The sequence below is a fragment of the Pinus tabuliformis genome, chromosome Q (genome assembly GCF_031772625.1).
Source record: "Pinus tabuliformis cultivar Carrire ecotype Pingquan chromosome Q, CPIR1, whole genome shotgun sequence".
Taxonomy (NCBI): Eukaryota; Viridiplantae; Streptophyta; class Pinopsida; order Pinales; family Pinaceae; genus Pinus; species Pinus tabuliformis.
In genome coordinates, this window is record NC_142296.1 from 513,671,902 (window position 1) to 513,696,253 (window position 24,352).

Consider the following 24,352-nt stretch of genomic DNA (forward strand, 5'->3'; position numbering starts at 1 on the left):
CATCAAGTGGTATCAGAGCAGGAAAGATTTCCTGCGGAGAGGAAGAAAGAAGGTACGAAGGAAACAAGAGGTACAGTTTTTAATTTTTAATTTGTTTGTGAATGTGAGAAGATTGCAGCAAACCTAGAGCAGGAGTGCTCAATGGGTTCGAGAGGAGAGAACCGCGGAGATGCCGAGAGGACTAAGCTCAGGAGCGAAGCTTGGTAGGGCATCTGGTAGCAGGGAGGACTTGCTATTGCAGAGGTTTGGTTGCAGCTCACAGAAGGCAGTTCCACTGAAGTAGAGAAACAGTGGGTAGAATTGCGAATTGCGAAGGAAACGCATATGACCAGGAGGTCATAATTTTGTACCTCGGGAGCATATGACCAGGAGGTCATAATTTTTGTACCTCGGGAGTCTGATGCAGGAGCATCCTGACACCTCAATGAAAGCAAAATAGAGAAAGAGGACAGGTGGACAACCACATGGACAGCCAAGCCAAGATTCGGTTAATGAACTAATTTTAGTTAAAAAAATCAGTTAAAACTGAATGAATGTGTAATAAGAACGTTAGGATTCTTGAGTAAATGAGGAAGAAGGAGAGGAGAATCGTGTGTAAGGGAAAGAAGACAAGAATAGGAAAAACCTGTGCGTGAGAGAGAGGACGAGATGTAGTTGCCTGAGAAATTCTGGGTTAAGGCTGAAATGCCTTAAAATTGTAATCTGCATTTGTGTATAATAGAAGCGTTTCTGTGTGAACTTGCGTATTTATATGTCTTTGTTGTTTTTCCGGTCTTCTTTTCTCTTGAAAATGAAAATGTAAATGCCGCAGTACAGGCATGTTAATATGCAGCGCTATATTTGAGTTTTATTCTGGAAATTGTCAATTCGCGGGTCTGTATTATATCTGGAAATTGGGATGGCTTCCGATTTATGTCGATGGGAGGATGATCCCTTCCTTGCAACCGTGGAAGGTGTGCAGGACTCGCCTGACAGAAAAACTGCAGATCTTGTGGGAGAAGACGACTGACGCAACACTCGACAGCGGTGGGTGACGATTGGCATGCCCTGGTCATGGAGCATGTGCGTGTGGTGTCCAACAGCAGCCAGGGCGATAATCCGCCAGGGGCCGTAGCTTATGCTTTCGATGCTGCGGAGCGATCAAAAGGGTATGGTTTTACTTAAGAAGGTAATTTGATTCATGTAACGCTTATGGGGGATGTTTTGACCTTTGAATGTAGGGTTAAGAGTAAAAAGATGCCTGACATCGAAGTGTTTGTGGGGAATCTGCACTGGAGTGTCGTCAGTGCCAAGTTAGCGAAGTTTTCAAGGACGCGAACGCTGTCACCATGGCTGAGGAAGTGCTGCGCAGTCATCTGAGAAGACTGAGAGAAGTCTCGGAATGGGGCTTCCTGGGCCCATAACCCACAGGTCTCAGGATCGGGTCTGTAAAAATTCTGAAAATGAAGATCACCCAGTCTTCTTTTTCATCAAAATGGCCATTAACAATGTGCCTCAAATAGAGCGCCCCAATCACTTGTGAATACCCCATTTACATAAAGATAAAGATCATGATATCTTGAAAGTGAAAACCCTACTGATTTACACAAAATTCATGATATATTGAATCCCGTGATAATATAAAATTTCATTTTAAAAATAATTTGATAATTCCAAAATAAAACATTTTATCAATAATCAATAACAAAAAAACGAAAATAACAAAAAAAAAAACGAAAATAACAGTATCATATATCATTATTATAACCAAAAAAAAAACGAAAATAACAGTATCATATATCATTATTATTCAAATTTTGAATTTATTATTATTGACAAAATATATGAAATAAAATTAAATATCATGAACATTTACGTGTAGATTCATTGAATTTTGAAATATTTTTAGGATTAACTCAATAAACCGAAACCACCTCCTGCTGGTTTGACAGGTGAAGGTTTTCCCATTATGAAAAAACCGAAACCAAGAAAATAGACATAAATATAAATATGATGAAGATCGGCTCATACCGAAGCCGCCGACTCAACCGTGGCGAGTGGTACATTACCATTATATCAAAAAATGCACACCACATTCACAAGTGGTGCCCACATAACTTACCCTTACAATCATATAAGTAAATACAAAGTTGCGATCACTCGTTTATCACAAACGGATTCTTGAGCTTCACCTTCTCGGGTCGCCAAAGCTTCTGATCACCGAGTATTCGCTCCTCAAAATGACCATGACGACGAGCAGTGGCAGTGGAAGTGGAAGTGGAAGTATCATAAACCTGCAAGAAGGATGGGCTATTGTCAATAAGGCCAAGAAAGACAAATATATGGTTGATCTGGAAGAATGTTGGGCTTTTATTTACAAAGCTTTCCTACAGCTGAGTAGCCGGTTGGAAGAAGATGTCAACTTTGAGGTGGCTGCGGACGAGAAAGTGGCTATTTACAGTACCGTCTATAACATGTGCAGTCACCATAACCAAATTTATGAGAGACAACTCTATATTTATAACAGATACGAGGATTGCATTAAAGAGTACGTCACCTTTATGGTTTTACCGAATTTGAGCGAACAGAATGATAATCAAGTGTTGTTGAGAGAACTTGTGAAACGCTGGAAAATTTTCAAGGCGATGCTCCGTTATATGAAGTTTGTTTTCTTCGAATATTTAGATCGCTACTTCACTGATAAGTATCGTCTTCCTTCAGTCAGAGAAGTTGGAATCATGTACTTCCGAGACCTGGTTTTGGGGAAAATGGGAAATAATGTGAAGAAAGCAGTGATTGTTGTTATTGACGAAGAGCAAGAAGGAGAGCCAGTTAGAAATGAGACCCTTTTGAAGGATGTTGTGGCCATTTTTGTGGAGGTTCACATGGATTTCTATACAAATGTTTTTGAAGTGGCCATGTTGGAACATACTGGAGATATCTATTCTCGGAAGGCTGCTTCATGGTTTTTAGAAAATTCCTATACGGACTATATGTCAAGGGTAGATGAATATGTGATACGCCAGAAGGAAAAAGTTGCCAGATATTTGCCAGAGTTGCTAGATATTTGCGAGCAAAAGCTATTTCACAAACTGAAAAATGCACTGTTTTCCCATTACATTACACATTTTGTTGAGGATGAAAATTCAGGATGCCTTGCGTTGCTCAGGGAACATAGATATAACGATATTTTGATGATGGGGGGTTTATTTGATAGAGTACCCAATGGCTGGGAATCAATTGCGAATATTTTTAAGCAGCATGTTATTAGTGAAGTAACACCACCTGTTAAACAATTTGAAGATGCTGTAATGCAGAATAATGCAGGGAGAATGGATAAAAGCTTATTGTTGCAGGATGTGTCTGCATTTGTGAGGACGGTCATAGAATTACGTGACCAATATATGAAATATGCAGAACAGAACACTGCTTTTTCCAGGGCTTTAAAAGAAGTATTTGAGGTGATCTGTAATAAAGGAATTGCAGGAAGTACCAGTGCCGAATGGCTGGCTACACTTTGTGATACTGTTAGCAGTAATGAAAAGCTGAGAGGGGACGATATAATTGAAAATGTGGTGGAATTTGTAGAGTATATCTGGGATAAAGATCTGTTTGTTGAATCCTACAAGGAAAAACTAACTCGTAGAATTCTGCTCGGCAAAAGTGCAAATATTGATCATGAGCAGAGCATATTGTCAAAGCTGAAGCAGAAATGTGGTGGTCAATTAACGTCACAGATTGCTGGCATGCTAACGGATTGGACAGGATCGCAGGAGAGACAAAGTAATTTCGAAACATATCTTAAAAATAATAGAAATATACATCTTGGAATAGAGTTTACAGCTGCAGTGCTGACAACTAAATTTTGGCCAACATACAAGTGCCCTCACATTAATTTACCTCCAGAGATGGTTAGATGTGTTGAAGCATTTACAGACTATTATTCCGCAGAAGCCCAACATCAAAAACTTAAATGGATATATTCCTTGGGATCCTGTACTATAATTGGTAAGTTTGATAGAAGATCAATAAAACTGATAGCAACAACTTGCCAAACAGCAATATTATTGTTGTTCAATGCCTCTGAAAAGTTGAGTTATTCCAACATCAAAAACCAGTTGAATTTGGCAGAGGAAGAAATTGATGGACTTCTATATTCACTGGCCTGTGACAAGTATAAAATTCTTCTCAAGATTCCAGATACAACCACGGTAACTGCATCAGATGACTTCAAAATCAATTTTAATTTTACAGATAAAAAAGGGAAGATAAAACTTCCAATGCCACTGCTGAGCGACAAGAAAAAATCATCATCGGAGGAGGATATTCATAAGGACAGACGTTTTCTTATTGATGCATCGATAGTACGCATTATGAAGGCAAAAAGGGCTTTACAATACAAAATACTTGTGAGTGAATGTGCTCAGGAACTTGAAGGGCTATTCAAGGTAGATTTCATGCAAATTAAAAGGCGGATTGAAGATTTGATTGAGAGGGAGTTCTTGGAACGAGACACAAAAGAAGTTAATTTGTTGAGATATATACCATGAAGCCTATGAAGGTAGCAGGGGAAAGGATGGTAGATTAAAATGTGAGATTGATACAAGAGAGTTATAAAATAGCAAATAATTCATGTTTTTAAGTTGATAATGTATTTTCAGTTTTATCTTACATATTTATATTTCAAGCTAGTCAATAGTTATATCACCTTTTATACATTTAATATGATTTTCCAATAGTAATATAACTATAAAAAGAAATAATAATACAAGATCATGGTTTGAAATTATGAGTGTTATTTCACCCTAGTTTTCTTAATGATGCATATTTTATTGAACTTAATGTTACAAAAATAAGTTGAGGTGCGTTGAATTTTGTATATTTTATTGAACTTAATGTTACAAAAATAAGTTGAGTTCAGGTGTGTTGAATCTTATAATAAAATAAGCTTATGAAAATAACTATATGGAACAATATTAAACATCAAATTTTGTTTTTAACTATATCTTAATATCCTATTCATTACAATATAGTTATTCATAATAAGCATTAAGTATATTTCATTAGAAACTGTGTGGTGTTTCATGAAATATTTTGTTTCTTGAACTATATTTTAATATCTTATTCATTAGAATAGGGTTCTTCATATTGAGTATTAAGTACATTTTCATTAGGAACGGTGTGGTAATTGGTACCATCATCTTTAGTGTAGTAATGGGTTAAAGGGTTAATCATTTAATTAATTAGAGAAGCTCACACCTCAAAGGTTATAGGCATTTTTGGCGCATGTAAGACAATTGCCATTTTATTTTATAGAGGTATGTGTATTGGGACAAAATGTAAGAATATGTATCTAGCTTCATAAGAGGATGTAAGATTTTTTATACAAACAATCCTAATAATAGGAACCAAGGTCTATACCATCCCTTATTTACATATACTCATCCTTAAGAAAAGATCTCCATGGATTTTATAGGATTTTTACCAAATGTGAGTTTCATGGAATTTGATAGCTTCAATGTGAAAGATAAACATTAGATTGTTTTTCTTATTCACAATGATACATATTTATAATACATAAGAGTGACCCTTGGTTTCATATTCCAAGTGGTCCCTTGGACTCCCTTTGGTTGTTTAGCTTCCACACCAACCCTTAGAGGATTAGGTGTCCAACATGATCTTTTGGAATCTCCTCAATATCTTTTCAAATCTTGCATAATAAACATGTTAAGGCACATAAAATATGAAAATTATATTAAACTCTTCTGAGAACCCATTAGCTTAGGAAAATATGTCATTAAGTGCAGAAGGTGGACTCAAACATAGCTTTATGTGGTTAGGAGAATATTGATAGGCCTGTTTTGGAGGCCCATCAACAAGGTATATAAGGGAGCCCTATATGTTTCATAAGAAATTTATATTCTAGCTATAATTATTTAATTTGTACAAGTCAATTTTAAACCTTGTATTTATAAAATCTAGTCATAAATATAGTAATTTTAATAAATATAGTTTATGTTTGTTCTAGTCATACATAGAGTAATTTTAATAAATATAGTTTTATAAAAATTGTTAAAAAGACAAAAAGAGATTATTTTATAGCATGTCAGAATTTTAGACCTGAACGTTGTTTTAGACATAAACTGCATATTGACTTCAAAAATAAATGTGAAGAATAAGCATATTTCCCCTGCAAAATAAGTCTAATAGCTTTAAACATTTTATTATAATAATTTATTGCCATCTTTACATATCAATTTATTATAAAAATACTTCAATAATTTAACCCTATTAATAATCAAATATGTTTTACTATTAACACATAAATACTATGCTACCCGTTGAGCAAAACAACACTATAACCAGAACAATATTACATACACAATCTAGCTTATATATTAAAATGACATATTACACTAAATTTTTTTCTTATGCATAATATCATTTGTGAAAGAAGTTATATCGTACCTAAAAGGTTCATGTTTGGAATTAAAAGTTAAATTTAAATATGTTTTAAATATATTCCATTAGTGTAATTGGATTATTTTTACTAAAATGAGTTAATATAATTTTTATTAATATTGTAATTTTAGTTATTTAAAATATATAAATAAATTTAATATATTAAAAAATAATATGATATTTTTATTTTAGCAAATTTTTATTAAATTTAAGATAAAATTAAACTCAAAATATTTTTGGATAAAATTGAACTCAAAATATTTCCCCCTTCATAGCCATAGTCCGAATAAAACAAAACAAGATATTAACGTTGGTTGTTGTGGTCTACAATAGATTTTTAGTTGGGAAGCATTCGTCTCTATAACTCTTAAATCATGAAGCACACTCTTTACACAATTCCTACTGCCCTTTCCATAAATTCGGGCAATTCAAAGCTACACAAATTTCCTATGTGTAATTGATTTCTCACTTCATGAATGTGAGTTAGAATTGAGCAGTGTCCCACCTCAGGGCTGCATCTCACTTCCTTTTCCAGAAGAGCTTGTGTGTTGAAGATCTATGTTGTCATGAAGCTACTGAGTGCCCAAGCCTGTGGGTGATCGCTATGGCTATTTATAGTGAATATCAAGTATGTTTTCATTACCAACAATGAAGTAATTGGTGACATCAATCGTTTAATTAAATTTTACTAAAATGTTGTCATTTAATACAATTAAGAAGTTTTATTAATCAACTTATATTTCAATAATGTTATATATATGCCTTTTGAGATAACTATTAATAATAATGGATTTTTTTATATGGAATATGTTAAGTTTGTTATTTTATTACAGCGTGAAGATTTCTATCTTAAAGAGACAAGTCACCAAGTTTACTATTTATTAGATAAATTGTTGTATGATGTTTTTTTATCTTAATGGTTTTATATATTAATGAATATTATAGGACCACCTACAATTGTTAATATTTTGTATTTTCAACTTATCTCTTTACGATTTTACTCAAATGTCCCCCATAGTTGACATCATCATATTGAATCTTATTAGTTCTTATAAAGTTGAATTTTTTTATGCATTTTTTTAGGCTCATTCTTTACCTCAAAAATTCTCTAATGGCTTAATGTCCTTAAAGGAGAACCAAGCTAAGAGTTAAAATATAACACATTATTTCCATTAACTGAAAAATGATTCTTACATTACAGGGTTGCAAAACTTTCTTGAAAATATGAAAACCCTAATTTGACTTTCTACTTCCCCCTTTTCTCTCTATCTCCTACTCGACTAACTTGAGCCTTTTATTTATACCTAACGTCAGGAGCATCCTCCTTCAAAGGATCAATGCATTTCCCTTGAAAAAAGTTGTTGAAAAGAGGACGTTGTTCTTGGTACACCCCTCAACAACAAGAGGAGGCATTAAATGCCTTGAGCCAACCAATTTTAGGCCTTCCTACAATAGGGAGCAAGTCCAAAAAATATCTTTACTACTTTATCTTTTGGAATCTCCTCAATATCTTTTCAAATATTGCATAATAAACATGTTAAGGCACATAAAATATGAAAATTTCATTGAACTCTTCTAAGAAACCATTAGCTTAGGAAAATATGTCATTAATTGCAAAAGGTGGACTCATATTGATAGGCCTTAATTTTTACCTATTTTGGAGGCCCATCAACAAGGTATATAAGGGAGCCCTATATGTTTCATAAGAAACTTATATTCTAACTATAATTATTTAATTTGTACAAATCAATTTTAAACCCCATATTTATAAAATCTAGAAATCCTTATATGTTTGTTCTAGTCATAAATATAGTAATTCTAATTAATATAGTTTTATAAAAATTGTTGGAAAGGCAAAGAAGGGATTATTTTATAACATATCCCAATTTTAGACCTTATATATGAATGTTGTTTTAGACATAAACGGCATATTGCCTTCCAAAAATAGATGTGAAGAATAAGCATATTTCCCCTACAAAATATCCAAAATTTCAGTTCTAAATTAAAGATATGGAATCACAATGATTAATACATTGGAAGATTATTGTTGTTGAAATCTAAGAAAATAAATAAATAGAGAAAAAAATATCACCATTTATTTATTCATTTTATTTGAAGGATTGCCTAAACCCCAAGGATTCCCTCATCACTATAAATTTATTGTGGGGCTCCACATGTGGAAGTAGCATGGTACTAGAAGCTACAATTATATTATCATTACAATGAACTCTAGAAGGACCATGATTCCAAGAATAAGAGTGAAAGTGATTGTGCACACCATAACCTTTAGAGATATTAGGGAACTTGTTGTAGCGACTATAACCACCCTCCAAAATTTTGCCTATGCTTCGATTTTGGAGCCTCCCTTCTTATCTATAGGAGCTCATCTTGCATTGATCCAGGTACTCATGCTTTGATTGAGACATACCTTTTCATTTTTTCTTGTGTTTGCTCACTTGGCTTATCTTTCTAAGTCACAAGATGATCTCCCAACTTGGTCTCACAGGAGTTCTGGGGTTGCCTCCTGAAACTGTGCAATCCTTTAGGGTAAGAAACCTTGATGATAGGAATTGCACAGTCTTGACTGGAAGTCAACCTTGAGCTCAGAAACTACACAGCCATGGAAGGTAGCCGAGCACTGAGCCCAAAAACTATGCATCCCTCACTAAGCTTAGAAAATGCACAGTGCACTGAGCCAAAAAATTGCCCAGTTCCCCAAAATTACGGAGTCTTTCCCGCCAGTGTGCATGGCCAATTTCCCGAAAAAGAAGAAAGGCTAAATAATATAGAAACATCCCTAGAAAGAAAGGATCTATTATTAGTTTCCTGAAGGTTGCACATTGTTATTTTTAGAAGTTTTCGCCAAGTATTGGTTTTTCCTTGATTTTAGGCATGCGTGTCAAAAAACCCATTTGCTTAAATCTAGTTCACTTACGCCTTTAGATCTCATTTTCACATTCAATCCTAAATCTCTATCATTCTTAAGGGGATCAAAGAACCTTTGGTGTGATCGTCGATGCTTTTCCAGGTGACTTTTTCTTTTGTCGTCTTTTGTCGTTTTTCTGTTACTTTTTATTGTTTGGCTTGTGTGAGTGTTGTTTCACTTCTTTATTTTCATAGTGGCTACTCTTTTGACTTTTTTCAACTTGTAGAAGTTTTTTTTTAATTTTTAGATTTCCTTTCCTAAGTGTTGCATTAGTTTTCCTGTTTTTGCACCAATGGTTGTCATTGTGGCAACTCTCCTCACATACTTCATTTTCCTTCCAATTGATTAATTATTGAACTTGATCCACATGAATTTATCTACACTTAATCATACTTGCACTGAGCTTCACACTATCTCTCATATCTTCTCATTTTCCATACCTCCCTTGGGAAAATATGGGTTTCCCTTTGTCGGTTTTCACTTTGCCCAGCTGGCACTGCATTCATATGTGCGGCCCACAGAACCTACCCTTGCACAATATAAATACAAGGTTTGGATCAACCTTTTATATCAAACAGATTCTTAATATTCATTTGGGGTTCAGCGCGCAGTGTTGTGAAACCTACAGATCACTGAGTAAACAGTTGGCCACTTTGGTTTCAAAATGACGAGGAGCATTGGAAGTATCATGAACGTGCAGGAAGGATGGGTTATTGTCAATAGGGCCGTGAAAGACAAAATCACTAATTTGGAAGAAGGTTGGGCTTTTATTTATAAAGCTATCCTACAGCTAAGAACCCGGTTGGAGGGAGATCTCAACTTTCAGGTGACTTCAAAAGAGAGAATCGTTAGTTACAGTATCGTCTACCATCTGTGCCTTCACCTTGGCAATAAACCATCCTACTGTGAAAAAATATATGATAGATACGGGGATTCCATTAAAGAGTACATCACCTCAATGGTTTCACCGGCTTTGAGGGAACAGAATGATGATGAGAAGTTGTTGTTGAGAGAACTTGTGAAACGCTGGAAAATTTACAAGGCGATGCTACATTGGATGGACATTTTCTTCGAATATTTGGATCGCCGGTTCACCCAAAGGTATCCCTCCGTTATTTCAGTCAGAAAAGTTGGAATCATGTACTTCCGAGACCTGGTTTTTCTGGAAATGCGAATGAATGTGAAGAATGCGGCGATTGTTCTTATTGATGAAGAGCGTGAAGATTCCAGATACAACCACCTTAATTACATTAGATAATTTTAAAATCAATTTTAATTTTACAGATAGAACAAGGAAGATAAAACTTCCAATGCCACTACAGAACGAGAAGAAAAAATCATGTGAGGATATTCACAAGGACAGACGTTTTCTTATTGATGCATCGATAGTACAGATTATGAAGGAAAGAAAGGCTTTACATTACAAAATAATTGTGAGTGAATGTGCTTAGGAACTTGAAGGGCTATTCAAGTTAGATTTCATGGAAATTAAAAGGTCAGTTAAGATTTGATTGAAAGGGAGTTCTTGGAACGAGATGAAGAAGAGGTAGATTTGCTGATATATGTACCATGAAGCCTATGCAAGTAGAAGGGAAAAGGTTGGATATAGTTTCTTTTTTCTATCATTTAGTGTTCTTTCAAGGTTTCTAAACAGTTTTATGTAGGTATATTATTAATGTTTATGAGAATGCTATATGGAGTAACTGTGATTCACATATAGTAATTGTATTGGATTATGAGGTTATAATATTATTGGATATTTTTTGTGTTATTCATTTTATTATTAGGAAATATAAAAATAATGACAAAGATTTATTATTTTGTTTTGTTTTATTTTATTTTCTCATTTTTTATGTGTAAATAATTTCTCCTATCCAGTTTCCTAGTTTCCATGATTATATATTGTTAGTATCATAAGAGAAAATGTGGTCATGGAATTTTAAAATCAAGGCTTGATTTTAATTTGTGATTCAAAATATCATGGGGAACTCTTGTGGAATCATATTTGTTTATCTCCCAATTATATTGTAGTAGGATATTGTGGCATTAGAAGTAGAGACATTGTCACATTTCATAATTCCTGTTATAATACATGCTTGATAGATCCATAGTTAAGATGGATCTAGACTGGTTCCAATTGTGTGCACTCATACAAAATTTGTTGAATATGTAATTATTTTGATCATTTTAAATATGTTAAATATGGATAATGGTCATTTTAATTTTAAATTTGATCAAGGCTTTTAATAACTTGAATGATGAAATAAATTTTTTGAATGGATGATAGCAAATCTGAATAATAATCATCTAGGCAATTACAAATAGTCTTCATTGTGATCAATCTCAAACTATTCTATTTTATTGTTGTTATTGTCACACATGTTAGTTTTTCCTTCTTTTCATATGAAAATGGTTATTGAAATCATACATCATTCAATTGTTTAACTTCAGATATTGTAGTGTTTGTGGTTGTCTTTTATTTTATGTAAAATTTCTTCTGCATCTCATTCTCTAGTCACTACTGGTGTGCAAGCCCCAACATTCTAATACAATCAAACACTATGGCCCATCATACATTAAACTCATCAGAAATTGAATCAAACACCTACAATATCATCCACAATTTGCATATAAAAGCCCTTCAACACACTGAATCACAATCAATCCACCTACTCATACGTCCAACACTAAATGCAAGCTCTCCAACACAATCTCTGTAACACAACCTCAAACAATACATTATCCCATCAACTAAGTACAATCTACACACTTAAATCAAACTCATCAAACAATCACCAATGTGCATGCATGTGCTACACAATCTCAACCTAAATATCCTCAACCAAATCAAACCTCTAAACCACACATAATGGAAATACTATTTACAATACAAAAACTTAAGCATCAATTGAGAACTCAATATATTGAAGCTAGAAAAATGAACTCTCCAATAAAACCCTTGCAACATAAGTGCATCACTACTATAAACTCTGATATAAAACTACAATTCCTACATTGATGTCTCTTCTCTCCATATTAGCACCAACTAGGAGACATGATATGCAACAAAAATAGATTAGCCATGTATATATTTTGTAGCTCCACCATCCTCTGAAATATGCTCCAAGAATAAGCTCTTAAATGCTCTCTAACTCTTCACTCTTGTAGAAAACACACTCTCTCAATCCAACCATTTATTCTTCACATTCCATGATTTTATAATTGATAGAAGGTGAAATCAATATCCATCACTAAGCCTCCTAATTTTTTCCTTATTCATTTAGATGATGGTTAACCTTTTTCCAACCCTTTTCATCAAATATCCCAAACAATGTCACTAAAAAAACCAATAAAAACATTTGAGGTGCACACATAGTCCTATAGTCATAGCCACACCCTTACCATTAGCATCCTAGCACGTGAAATCCTCAAACTTGAATCTCTTCTTTTGCTGGCATCCTTAATCATATGTTCAAAAACCTAAACACCTCAACAACCTCTTCGTGGATCAACACCTCTTCATCAACTCAAGGACATGGAGGCCAAGTTGTCCAAACACCACTGCATCGATCAACACCTCTACATTAGAACAAGATCTCGGCATCAAGCCAATGATAAATCGACACAAATCATGATGGCTACCCACATCAGGTTGACATCAATGATAAGATAGATAGTACTAAATCCCTATTGACATAAACGTGAACACTACAATGCCAACACGTTTGAATGTAGAGTGACTAATAATTATGGATGATGGAAAATGAGAATAATAAGAATGTATTCAATTACAAATAGTTTATAGTTTCAAGAAGAAAACCATCCAAGTAATTGAACATTTTATTTAAGATGAAAATTCAAGTATTTTATTTATGGTAGAATTACTGTAGCACATAAATGAATGCATGTTGCTAATAATAATAATAATAGTATTGTTTTTTTGTGTTTACATTGAAATCAATATAAATCATACATCATATATCTAGTAAATGTACATGGTAATTGTTGTTAAATTAAGAATTGGCCAAATGGAGCTCTGATCAAGTACAACGACGAATTTCAATTAGGGTTTAGGCTTCGTTTCACTCTCACTGCAGCTACAGCTATCTCCGCCCTGCCCAATCTATGTGGCGATCTCACCATGATGGTCTGTCGCATATTTAATCAACATTATGGTCATCACACCCTACGTCCCATTACTTCTCAGAGGAGCCTTTCCACTATGAGCCCATTTGTACATACCCTAGCTCTCTGTCAGATGTGTCATTTTCTAAGTCCCATGTTCATCCTCATTTGTTGTGGTCGAGACTGCCGCCTGTCTGCGCAGACCCCGGTGCCTCTGTGCCCAACCTACCATTTTCATCTCTCTCAATTTCATCGTCAGGTCTCGATAGTCCTTCCTTCTCTCCGGCCTCCTTACAATTTCTTGCCTCGTGCATTCCTCCATCTCCATCTTTCGACCATCCTCTCCCTAACCCACCCCTCTTTTCATCCAATTTCTCCCATCGCTCATCTGTGGGTATCGACTCTGGGGTTAATCCCCATTCACAAATCTCAACTTCATCATCATTTCCGACCTCTATTGCTGAACCTGGGTAGCCATCCATTTCATTTGGTTGTCTCGATGTCCCAGCCATAAACCCTAGGTCATATAACCCTAGGTCACAAGAGGCTCCCTCGTGTCTCTCTTACCCCCTATAGGATCATCTGACGGCCCCTCGTTCGGGAAAAGTTAGAATATCTAAGTACGTCAAAGCCTCACACAGGGACCTGTCCCTCTGTTTCAGAGAAGGAGTACAAATGGGTGACGTAGTGGACACGATGAACAAGGTTCTAGTGGGAAGGGTTAGAGGAAGGTCTTACTTGACCACCCGGCTCCGTCTTTGGGTCACTGAGATTTAGGGGAACATCCTTAGTGAACTCTTATCTGTTACCACTCTGGCTTGTGGTTGGTTCGCTCTAAGTTTTCAAAGGGAGGATTATACATCATGGGTCCTCTCACAGTACTGGCACATAGAATTGGCACCCATGCTACTTAAGAGATGGAATCGTCTTTTTTACTCTAAGCAGGAACAATTGGGTGTTGGGCCGCTTTGGGTCTATCTCCCGGGACTTCCCCTGCATTTCTGGTTTGAGGATATTTTTTCTCACATTGGGAATGTATTAGGCACATTCCTTGATTATGATAAATATTTCATTACCTCAGGCAACAAATCATTGGCGCACATCCTGGTGTACCTAGACACCAGAGAAGGACTGGAGGAGAAAATCACTCTTAGTGGAAAAGATTCACCCACATCCAGATTCTGGATTATGAAGGGACGACGTTCAGATGTAGGAGGCGTCACAAGGTCAGCCATCTCTACAAGGAATTCCCATTGGTTATTGCTGCCTCCTCTCCCATCAAAGACACATATGGTGCCAGAACTGTGGCACAAGCACCCGTGGATAAGAAGCCTTCTCAGTCCTCTTGTTCGAAGCCACTGAATTGCAGTTATGCATAGATGACTTCATTAGCCACTCACCAGCCTCCTTCACCTCCCATGACGAGATCTCGAGCAGCTGTTGTGGCCACCTTTCTACGGGTATTTGTTCATCTCTTTTCTCTGCATCTTCTTTATTGTTATCTACTTCTGCACCTGAATTGCATGTTGCATTTGCATCCTTTGCATGCATATCCACCACTCCTCTTACTTGCCCTCTGAACCCCCCTCCCCCATCCTTTACTACCACCTCGCCATCTATACCTGGGTTGACCACTTCACCTCCCTCTCTTGGTGCATCATTCTCCTCCTATAACTCTCACCCCTACAATATTCGCTCTTGGGGTAAACACCCCTCTGAGCCTTCTGGTATTGGCCTGATCTCCCCCTCCAAGATCTCCAAGCCTCCAAGGGGTCGGCATTCTTTCATTTCTAAAGCCATTATCCAAGCAAGGGTGGATGTGGCTCAGGGTAACAAAACTACACTTGATAGGGTTCTTAGAGCATCAGACACCCTCCCCTAGCCTCATACATGAAGTGGATCTCTTTCAACTATAGAGGGTTGGCTAGCCCTGCCAAAAAACTAGCCCTCAGAAGACTTCTAGATTCTGAGCAGATCGATATTATCTATCTACAAGAAACCCTTGGGTTGTCCAAGCAGGTCATCTTTGTGATGAACTCCCTAAAGTCGGGATGGACCTTCCACGCTTTGGATGTTAGTGGACAATCTGGGGGAATCACACTTGGCATTAACCCCCACACGATTAAGCTTCTTTCATCTTGAGGGGGGCTAGTTTTATTGGTATGGATATATACTCCTCGGAGTTGGTCCTAGAATTTAGAATTATCAATGTTTATGCTCCCTGTCATAATAGGGAAGAATTTTGGAATCACCTACTCAACCTATCTCTCACAAACTCTGATAATCTTATTCTGGGAGGGGATCTCAATTTCTCAATTGGACATGTGGAATCTTGGGGACACAATGCCTAGTTGGACCCCCTCTCGGACAATATGGAGCATCTTTTGGAGTAGCATCATCTGGTAGATATCCCTATGAATAAGCTGCAACCGACTTGGCGTAACAAAAGAACTAGAGAGGCATCACTGACCAGAAGACTGGATCGCTTCTTAATTAAGGAGAACTTGGTAAGGGCCTTGACAAACCACTTCCCTATTTTTTGGAGTTGTTGGGACCCTTTCAGAAACCAAGAGCTCCCTTTAAATTCAACTCCATCTGGTTGATGGACCCTGATTACATCAAATTGGTAAATGACTATTGGCGGGCTCACCCTCCTGCACAGGGGAGGTCTATTTTAGAAGGTTTTTGTCACAATCTGAATGACCTAAAGAGATTATCTATACAATGGGCTAAACATAAAAGAGATTGGGATGAGCAAACTCTAAGGCTCATCGAAGACAAGATGGTAGATTTGATGGATGCAAATGGGAGGGGATTCTCCTCTGGAGAAGCTAAAAACACCCTCATAGACCTAGAGGTACAACGATCCAAAATTCTTAAAGAATGAGAGGAGACTTGGCGCCTTAGAAGTAGGGCTATCTGGTTACAAGCAGGGGATGACAACACCAAATTCTTCCACAATTTTGTGAATGGGAGATGAGAAATTAATACTATCTGGAAGATGCCTAATGAGGATGGCCAACCTACTCACACTTTTCACCAACTGGCTCATCTTGGTACTAACCACTTCCAACAGCTTTTCAAGGCTCCTCCTGAGGCCACTCTTGCTGAAATCGTTAGAGTTGCTAGACTATTTCCTCGATTTGTTGATCAGGATGTGGAAGCTGACCTCATCAAGCCTGTTACAATGGGGGAACTGGAAAGCACCCTCAAATGGTTTAAAAAGGATAAAATCCCTGGCCCGGATGGATGGTTTGTTGAATTCTATTTGGCTTTCTTCGAGACCATTGGTCAAGACCTACTTAAGGTTGTGGAGGAATGCAGATCATCTGGTCGAATGTATGAGGCCTTCAATTCCACCTTCATTTCCCTCATCCCCAAAGTGGACTCCCCACTTTCTTTCAATGATTTCAGGCCTATCTCCCTTTGCAATTTCCTCTACAAGATTATTGCCAAAATCATCGCTAATCAGTTAAAGCCCATCCTATCTGCCCACATCTCATTTGAACAATTTTCCTTTCTACATAATAGAAAAATTCATGAGGCCATTGGCACCGCACAAGAGGTCCTCCACTCCATCAAGACAAGGCATTTAAAAGGCTCTATCCTCAAGATCGACCTCTCTAAGGCTTTTGATCATGTCAGTTGGTTATACTTAAGAATGCTTCTAACACACCTGGGCTTCCCCCTTCCTTTCATTCATTGGATCATGTGTTGTATCACTTCTGTTTCCTTCAGCGTTCTCATAAATGGCTCAGCCTCCAATTTCTTCCATGCAGAGCGAGGACTCAGACAAGGATGTCCCCTTTCTCCACTCCTCTTCCTCCTTGTAATGGAAGGTTTGAGTAGATTAATACTGCATGAAAGAAGAGAAGGGCGACTTCAGGGTATCAAGATTACAGACCAATGTATCATCTCCCACCTACTTTTTGTTGATGATGTCCTCATCTTCCTCAGTGGGGGTATTCGGGACTTCTCTGTTTTCTCTTCTATCATGCAGCTTTTTTTCCTTGCAACCAGAATGGAATCAAACCAGTTGAAATCCACCATCTCCTTCTCAGAATGATCCCCTCAGGAAATCCAGACTGCTCTTCAAAAGTTCCCTTTTCAGAGACTTTATTTGGAAGATGGACTCAAATATCTTGGGTTCCGCATCAAGCCACACAGTTACAAGATTGCAGATTGGATTTGGCTTGTGGCCAAGGTGGAAAAAAGACTACATAACTGGAATCATAGGTTCTTATCCAGAGTAGGGTGTTTAGTCCTTATCAAATCGGTCCTAGAGGCGACCCCGGTATACTGGATGTCCTTGGCTTGGATTCCCAAAGGAATCCTATCTCGGATACAAAAAATCTGTTGTAGATTCTTGTGGAATGGTTTCAAGGAGGGGAGGCCTTTTTCTTGGGTGGGCTGGAGTCACATCGCCCTTCCAAAGAAATGGGGTGGTTTGGGATTGAAGGACCTATCCTCCTTTGCACATGCTCTTGTTGCCAAGATGGGTTGGCATGTTCTCACAACACGCAGCCTTTGGACTGATGTGGTCCATCACAAATACATATGGCCTCTTCATATTATGGATTGGATTCGACTCCCATCCTGGCATAGAGCTGGTATTTCGATGATCTGGAGGGTTGTTCTTTGTACTCTTCCCACTATTAGATATGGCCTTGTATGGCGTATTAAATCTGGAATATCAGTGCACATCTGTTATCAGGAAATCTAGTGTCCACCCGGAGCTGCTAGTCCCACTAAGACTAGTAGCTATATTAGAAACAAACAAACTAAAACTACTTTCGTTTCCCTTTATGAGAAGTAGATAAGAGTGGAATGAAGGACACCAACCTTAGTCTTGCGCTTGGTTCCTTTCTAGATTCCTCTCCCTTCTAACAGATCCTTGCCGCTTCTCCTTTGTCTACCCAGCTTCAAAGAGCACCTGTGGAATCAAAGCAGCATAATACTATCAAAGAATAGAGATCTACAATCATAAACAACATAGGACCAGATGTATATTGACCACACAAATGCATATATCATCAAACATACAAGAATGTGGAGGAAAACTTGAATAGCTTTATTAATATCAAGAATAAGCAAAGAGGATTACAACCAATTGTTCTGACCCAGCATCATCCTCCAGCATGAAAGCCATTCTTTCACCTCATGAAAAGCTTATATCACCCAACACTATGATATTCCAACAAGAAACCAACAACACTTCCTTAAAAGATACAAAATTCTAGCCTCTGGATCTCTGGTATGAGGGATCCATATATAGATGATTGCAAGGGGGTGAGTCAGCTTCTAGGATTTTGATTAGTGTCCTCTCTCTGATAGTTCTTGATTCCACTTGGAGATTGATGATCTCTTACTCATCCCTGGGTGAATTCAGAGAGGCAAGTGTCACAGGAGAAGTTTCTAGAAGATTCCATGATCATCCACCTCGCAAACTGTCTCTGCCATTTGTCCACTCTCGCCCATCGCACCCTATAGAAGGGATTTTGACTATGCATCGCACCTCTCGTGTGCATTAGGTGTGATGCATCGCACTTTGACCATGGAGCAGGTGAGATGGTCTAGTTTTGACCAGTTCTGAGCATTTTTTCATGGAGAACTTCTGGGTAATCAGCTGACCTTGTTCTTTTAGGGTATGGAACAACGCTTTTAGGGACTTAGGAGCCCTTGGTTTATGGACATGTTTGATTGGGGTTGCAGTGCCCAAAATTTCTATAAAAGCATCGGCATGGACCCTTGGATAGGATGCGGAAACATGTACAGGCTGCCCCCTAATCTTATTAATTTCCTAAATGATCGAGGCATCAACTCGATTTCCCATATTTCCGATTCGGAGAATTCCACCATATTTTCACAAGCTTGGAAATCAGTTGATCTTCTGGGAATCCCTGTCCAATGGCAACAGGATTGGGTGGGCTATATCTCTGCTTTGACTAAATCGCATGTTCATATCTCGGAGGATGAAGATGAACTCATTTGGGCACCTACAGCGCACGGAAATTATTCCCCAAAAGAAGGCTATCCTATTATTTATGTTTCACACAAGCCACCTGAGTTGGTCAGGTGGTGGCACACCCTTTGGAAGCTCAAAGCCCCCCCATGTACCAGGTTGTTTATGTGGAATGTTCTAATGAAAAAAACTCCTACTGGGGAAAATCTAAAGAAAAGGTCTTTTTATGGTCCCTCCTGGTGCGTCCTCTGTCATCAAGTCAAAGAATCAAATGAACACCTCTTTCTTATCTACCTTGTTTCTATCCATTTATGGGAACATATTCTCTCCTCAATGGCTATTACTCAGAGGTGGCATGGAGATAACATTTTGGATGCTTGGAATCATTAGTGGATTGAGTCCTCGAACCAGAAAGCATGCAACCTCCCCCTTATTATCTATTGGTCACTCTGGTTGAGTAGGAATGGAATCATCTTTAGAGATAAAGATGCCCAGTGGCCTCTTTAAATCGCCCATATTATAAACTTATTCCACAAAATCCCCAACGAGGAACACACCCCTATCTATGTTGTTACCCTTGAAGATATAGACCAAGATAACCTATGGGCATACCTTGATGGATCTGCACAAGATCAAGGATGTGGGGGGGAGGGGGGGGTTGTTTTATTGCATCTATCTGACAGCCATATTTTTCGTATCCAGATGGGCCTTGGGGCTGGTACAAACAAATATGTTGAACTCATCACTGTTATCGGGAAATCTAGTGTCCACTTGGAGCTACAAGTCCCACTAAGACTGGTAGCTATCTTAGAAACAAACAAACTAAAACTACTTTCGTTTTCCTTTGTTGGCATTATGGCATTATGAACATATGTTGAACTTGATGGCAACCCTCTCTTAGACGGTCATTTCTCTTATATACACCATGATGGGGACAAGAAGAGCCAAGAGGAGAGAAGAAAGGCCATATACACATGTATTAGAGAAGAAAGGCCATATACACATGTATTAATGTTATCGGAGGTATTTGGGCGCCTAAAACCCATATATGCATGCATTTATATTATCGAGAGTTGGTTGGGTGCGTAAAACCCATATATATATGCTTTTACAATAATCAAAGGCCTTTTTCCTTTTTGGCGGAAACAACACAAGTTAAATATGTTTCGGCACATATGGACCCGATGGCATATCGCAACGGACCCGATGGTGGCATTAAAAATTGGTTTATATTAATATCGCATCCATGTGCGTCAGGGTTCCGGCTAAGTGACTTCGTTGAAACCTCCGATTGGGAGCGGACCCAATGAAGGCATCAATCATGGTTTATAACAAGATCACATCCGCAGTATCGCAATACATAAAGGGTCGCCCACCTCAAATCCTCTGATTGCGATAACTCAGCGGACCCGATGGTGGAATTAAACTTGACGTATAATAATATTGCGTTCGATGCTTAAAAGCCCTGAATGCCGATTGCGATAAAGAGGTAGTGGACCCGATGGGAGCATTAAAGGAAATATATGATAATATCGCATCCGCAGTTCGGCATATATGCGTGTCGGACTTCGTTGAAACCTCTGGTTGCGAGTGGACCCGATGAAGGCATCAAAACATGGTTTATAAAAATATCGCATCCACAGTATATCAGAATACATAAAGGGTCACCCACCCCAATCCTCCGATTGCGATAAGCGGGGTCGCACCCGATGAAGGAATTAAAAGCATTTCATATTAAATCGCATCTGCGGTGTTCGCCCATCTTATAATAGCCTCCCACTTCAAATCGCTGATAGCGATGAAAGGAGCAGACCCGATATATAAATAAAGGCTAGTTAATGGGGCATATCGCATCCGATCCATCGGATCGGACGTCGGGCATGTATTGTTAGCGATGAGGAGCGGACCCGATATATAAATAAAGGCTGGTTAATGGGGCATGTCGCATCCGATCCATCGGATCGGACGTCAGGAATAAACCATGAGATGGGCAGGCGCCGATAGCAATAAGGATTGGACCCGATATATTATTAGTTTGGATGCATTAAGTTAAAAGCCCGCCTTTTGTGGTTTTGGACCGCTATCATAGTTTTCCCACTTAAGCCTTCTCTTAAGAGAATTGGTCAAAACAGTTGCGCCTCAGGTTTCGGATCCTCTGGTTTCGATTCATGGTATTATCAAAAGCATGACTATATAAAGAAAAAGGGGATCCGGTGGCAAGGTATCGATTATGAATTGAAGATCTTAAGGAAACTGTGCAGCCGCAGACACGCAAAAGACAGAAGTCTCTTCGGGTGTGGAGAATCGCTATTCAGGAGGTGATGTGGGAGCGGTCACCCACAGGTTCTTTTTAACAAAGCTGCAATCATTTCTTATATATGCTCTAGCCGCTTCTGCTGTTTACTAAAGGGTTCTAAGTGCGCAATATTAAGTTTTTTCTTGTTTAGCCTCCAGGTGTGCAGCAGTATGTAAATCCTCTGTTTGGGTCTTAATATCAGCCTTTGTTGACTAAATCGGGTGATAACTATCATTTATATGGATCTGATGCTTGGGTAACTAGATCTGATTGTGATCATACATACTATCCTTGTAAAGTGTATTGATCTGGTGATTGGGTGATTCAAAAGAATTATGTGCTTCAATGATATTAAAGGGTCCAGTATGAAAATTGGATGAAACATGGCCTTTCAGATTATGTATTGTGCTTCAGGTGTATCCAGTCTGAAAATGTATGAAACATGGTACCCGGAAGAGAGAAGATTGTAGGCTGGTGCCTACGTACTAGTATCTTAAGCTAGTACAAGAGTTAAGGGGGTGGTAGCTCCATTCTAGTAGCAGTTGAGAACTTTGGAGCATTGTAGCAGGTAGCAGCCTGCGTACTAGTACATCGGCTAGTACAAGAGCAAAGGGGGTCGTAGCTCCCTTCCAGGAGAGTCTGGAGAACGAGAGGAGGGTTGTAGCTCTCTGCAGGTAGAAGCCTGCGTACTGGTATAAGACTGCACCAGTACATAAATATTGTAAAAGGATTTTCTTATTAAGAAGAAGATTGAGATGACTTGCAGCAGGTGGTTTTCTCCCACATTGGGTTTCCACCTTATATCATGGTGTTCATGTGTGTGATGATCTGTTCTATTTTACTGCACTTGTTTACTGTTAATATGGTTGATAATATTCTAATGCACTCATTGAAGATCAATTAACTAAATCATTAGAAGTTGTGGAAGTAGCATATATGAATCAGAGTTTGGAAATGAAAAAGCTTTATTGACCTGATAATACTGATTCACCCCCCCCCCCGCCTCTCAGTATTATTTCCAACAATTGGTATCAGAGCAGGTCCTTTGGTAAATGCTTGATCGCTTGAAGGAGATCCGTGGAACTATGGGAAAGAAGCTTAAGAAGAAAGCACATAAGAAGAAGAAGTCATCTCAGAAGAACTATGACAGTGGGAGAATCGATTGGGGATTAGGTATAAGAAGCTCTTCAGAGTCAGAATCAGATTCAGAAGCATTATCAGGTATGAATATATTATCCTCTGATGTTCCAGCTATCTTTCCTTTTGGAAAAGATGAAAGTGATAGCGAATCTATTGAATTTGCTCTTATGGGTGAACAAGAAAGATATCAAATAGAGGCAAAATTTAAAAAGCTGACAAACAAAATTAGAGATCAACAAGATCTATTGAACAAAAGGGAATGTGACTTCAAAGAAGAAGCTACCAATCTAAAAGCTCAACTTGAGGAAGGAAACAAGGTAAGGAATCTACTCAAGGACAAGGAAAACCAATGTCAAAAATTACAGCATGAAGTGACATCATTAAGAAAAGAAGTCAACGAAAGGAGCACAACCATCAAGAAACTCAGAGATAGATCCAGCTACTATGAAAGTCTTGAAGCCACAATCCTCTCCCTAAAAGAAGATCTTGAAGAATCAAAGAAGCAGAATAAAGATCTACTCCAAGCTTTTGAAAAACAAGAAAGCGAAGTCATCAGCATAAAATCCCAGTTGGAATGTGCCTTCAGAATTCGTGAAATGCAGCAGGATCTGAATGAAGAACAAGAAAAGGAGATACTCAAACTAAGGCAACAAATGGAAGAAGGAAGAAAGTCTGAAGAAATCTTAAAGAAACAATGTCTGGAAAAGGAGGAACAACTTCAGGTTGAGGTAAATATCTTGAAAGGTAAATTAGAAGATAAGGATAAGCTTTTACGATTTCAAGATAGTACTAAGGTCTTGGATGATATTCTTAATAGTCAAAGGTCTCCTGCTATCAAGACTGGTCTTGGTTTTCATGAATCTGTTGAAAGTGAATCTTGTTCACAAGGTGAGGCAAGGAACTCTAAAGAGAAATCTAAAATGATCAACAAGGAGATAAGAGAGATGAAAGGTCAATCTCATCATCAACCAAGGAAAGAAATTCTTCAAAGAAAATGTTTTACTCCTCCTATGAATAATGTTGAATGTTATGTATGTCATAACCTTGGACATGTTGCAGCCAGATGTAGAAGAAGAAGGGTTCAAGATCATCAAACAAACAGATCATCTCAGTCAAGGTACTTTAATGGATATTGCTTTGCTTGCAATATGTTTGGTCACAAAGCTGCTGATTGCTACAAAAGGAATATGAAACATGTAAGATGTTATGCATGTAACAAGCTTGGACATATAGCAAAGGAATGCAGGAACAAAGCACGGACATCACACCAAAAGGAGAAAACATCATCACACTTGAAGATATGGAAGAAAAAGGAAGTTCAATCAGAAAGTTGCGGCACAGCACATCATACAGACATAACAGAGGGAGCCAGAAGTGTAAAACTTCAATCTTCTACGCAAGCTTGATAAAGGGAAGTTGCATATATACGCGAATTTGTTACTGCACAGTCGCGTATATGATT

At 37.9% G+C, this 24,352-nt stretch overlaps 1 protein-coding gene and 1 pseudogene across 1 annotated transcript; both read left to right on the forward strand.

Moving 5' to 3' along the window:
- Positions 1-2,225: 2,225 nt before the first annotated feature.
- Positions 2,226-4,529, forward strand: LOC149220414 (cullin-1 pseudogene; annotated as a pseudogene).
- A 5,502-nt stretch (positions 4,530-10,031) lies between these two features.
- On the forward strand, positions 10,032-10,625 carry LOC149220415 (cullin-1-like). Its single transcript, XM_089387090.1, has one exon. It carries the CDS (start codon positions 10,032-10,034, stop codon positions 10,623-10,625), a length of 594 nt encoding a protein of 197 aa, XP_089243216.1.
- The last annotated feature ends 13,727 nt before the right edge of the window (positions 10,626-24,352 follow it).

Coding starts and splice junctions, on each gene's coding strand:
- LOC149220415 (XM_089387090.1), top strand. CDS start 10,032: ATGACGAGGAGCATTGGAAGTATCATGAACGTGCAGGAAGGATGGGTT.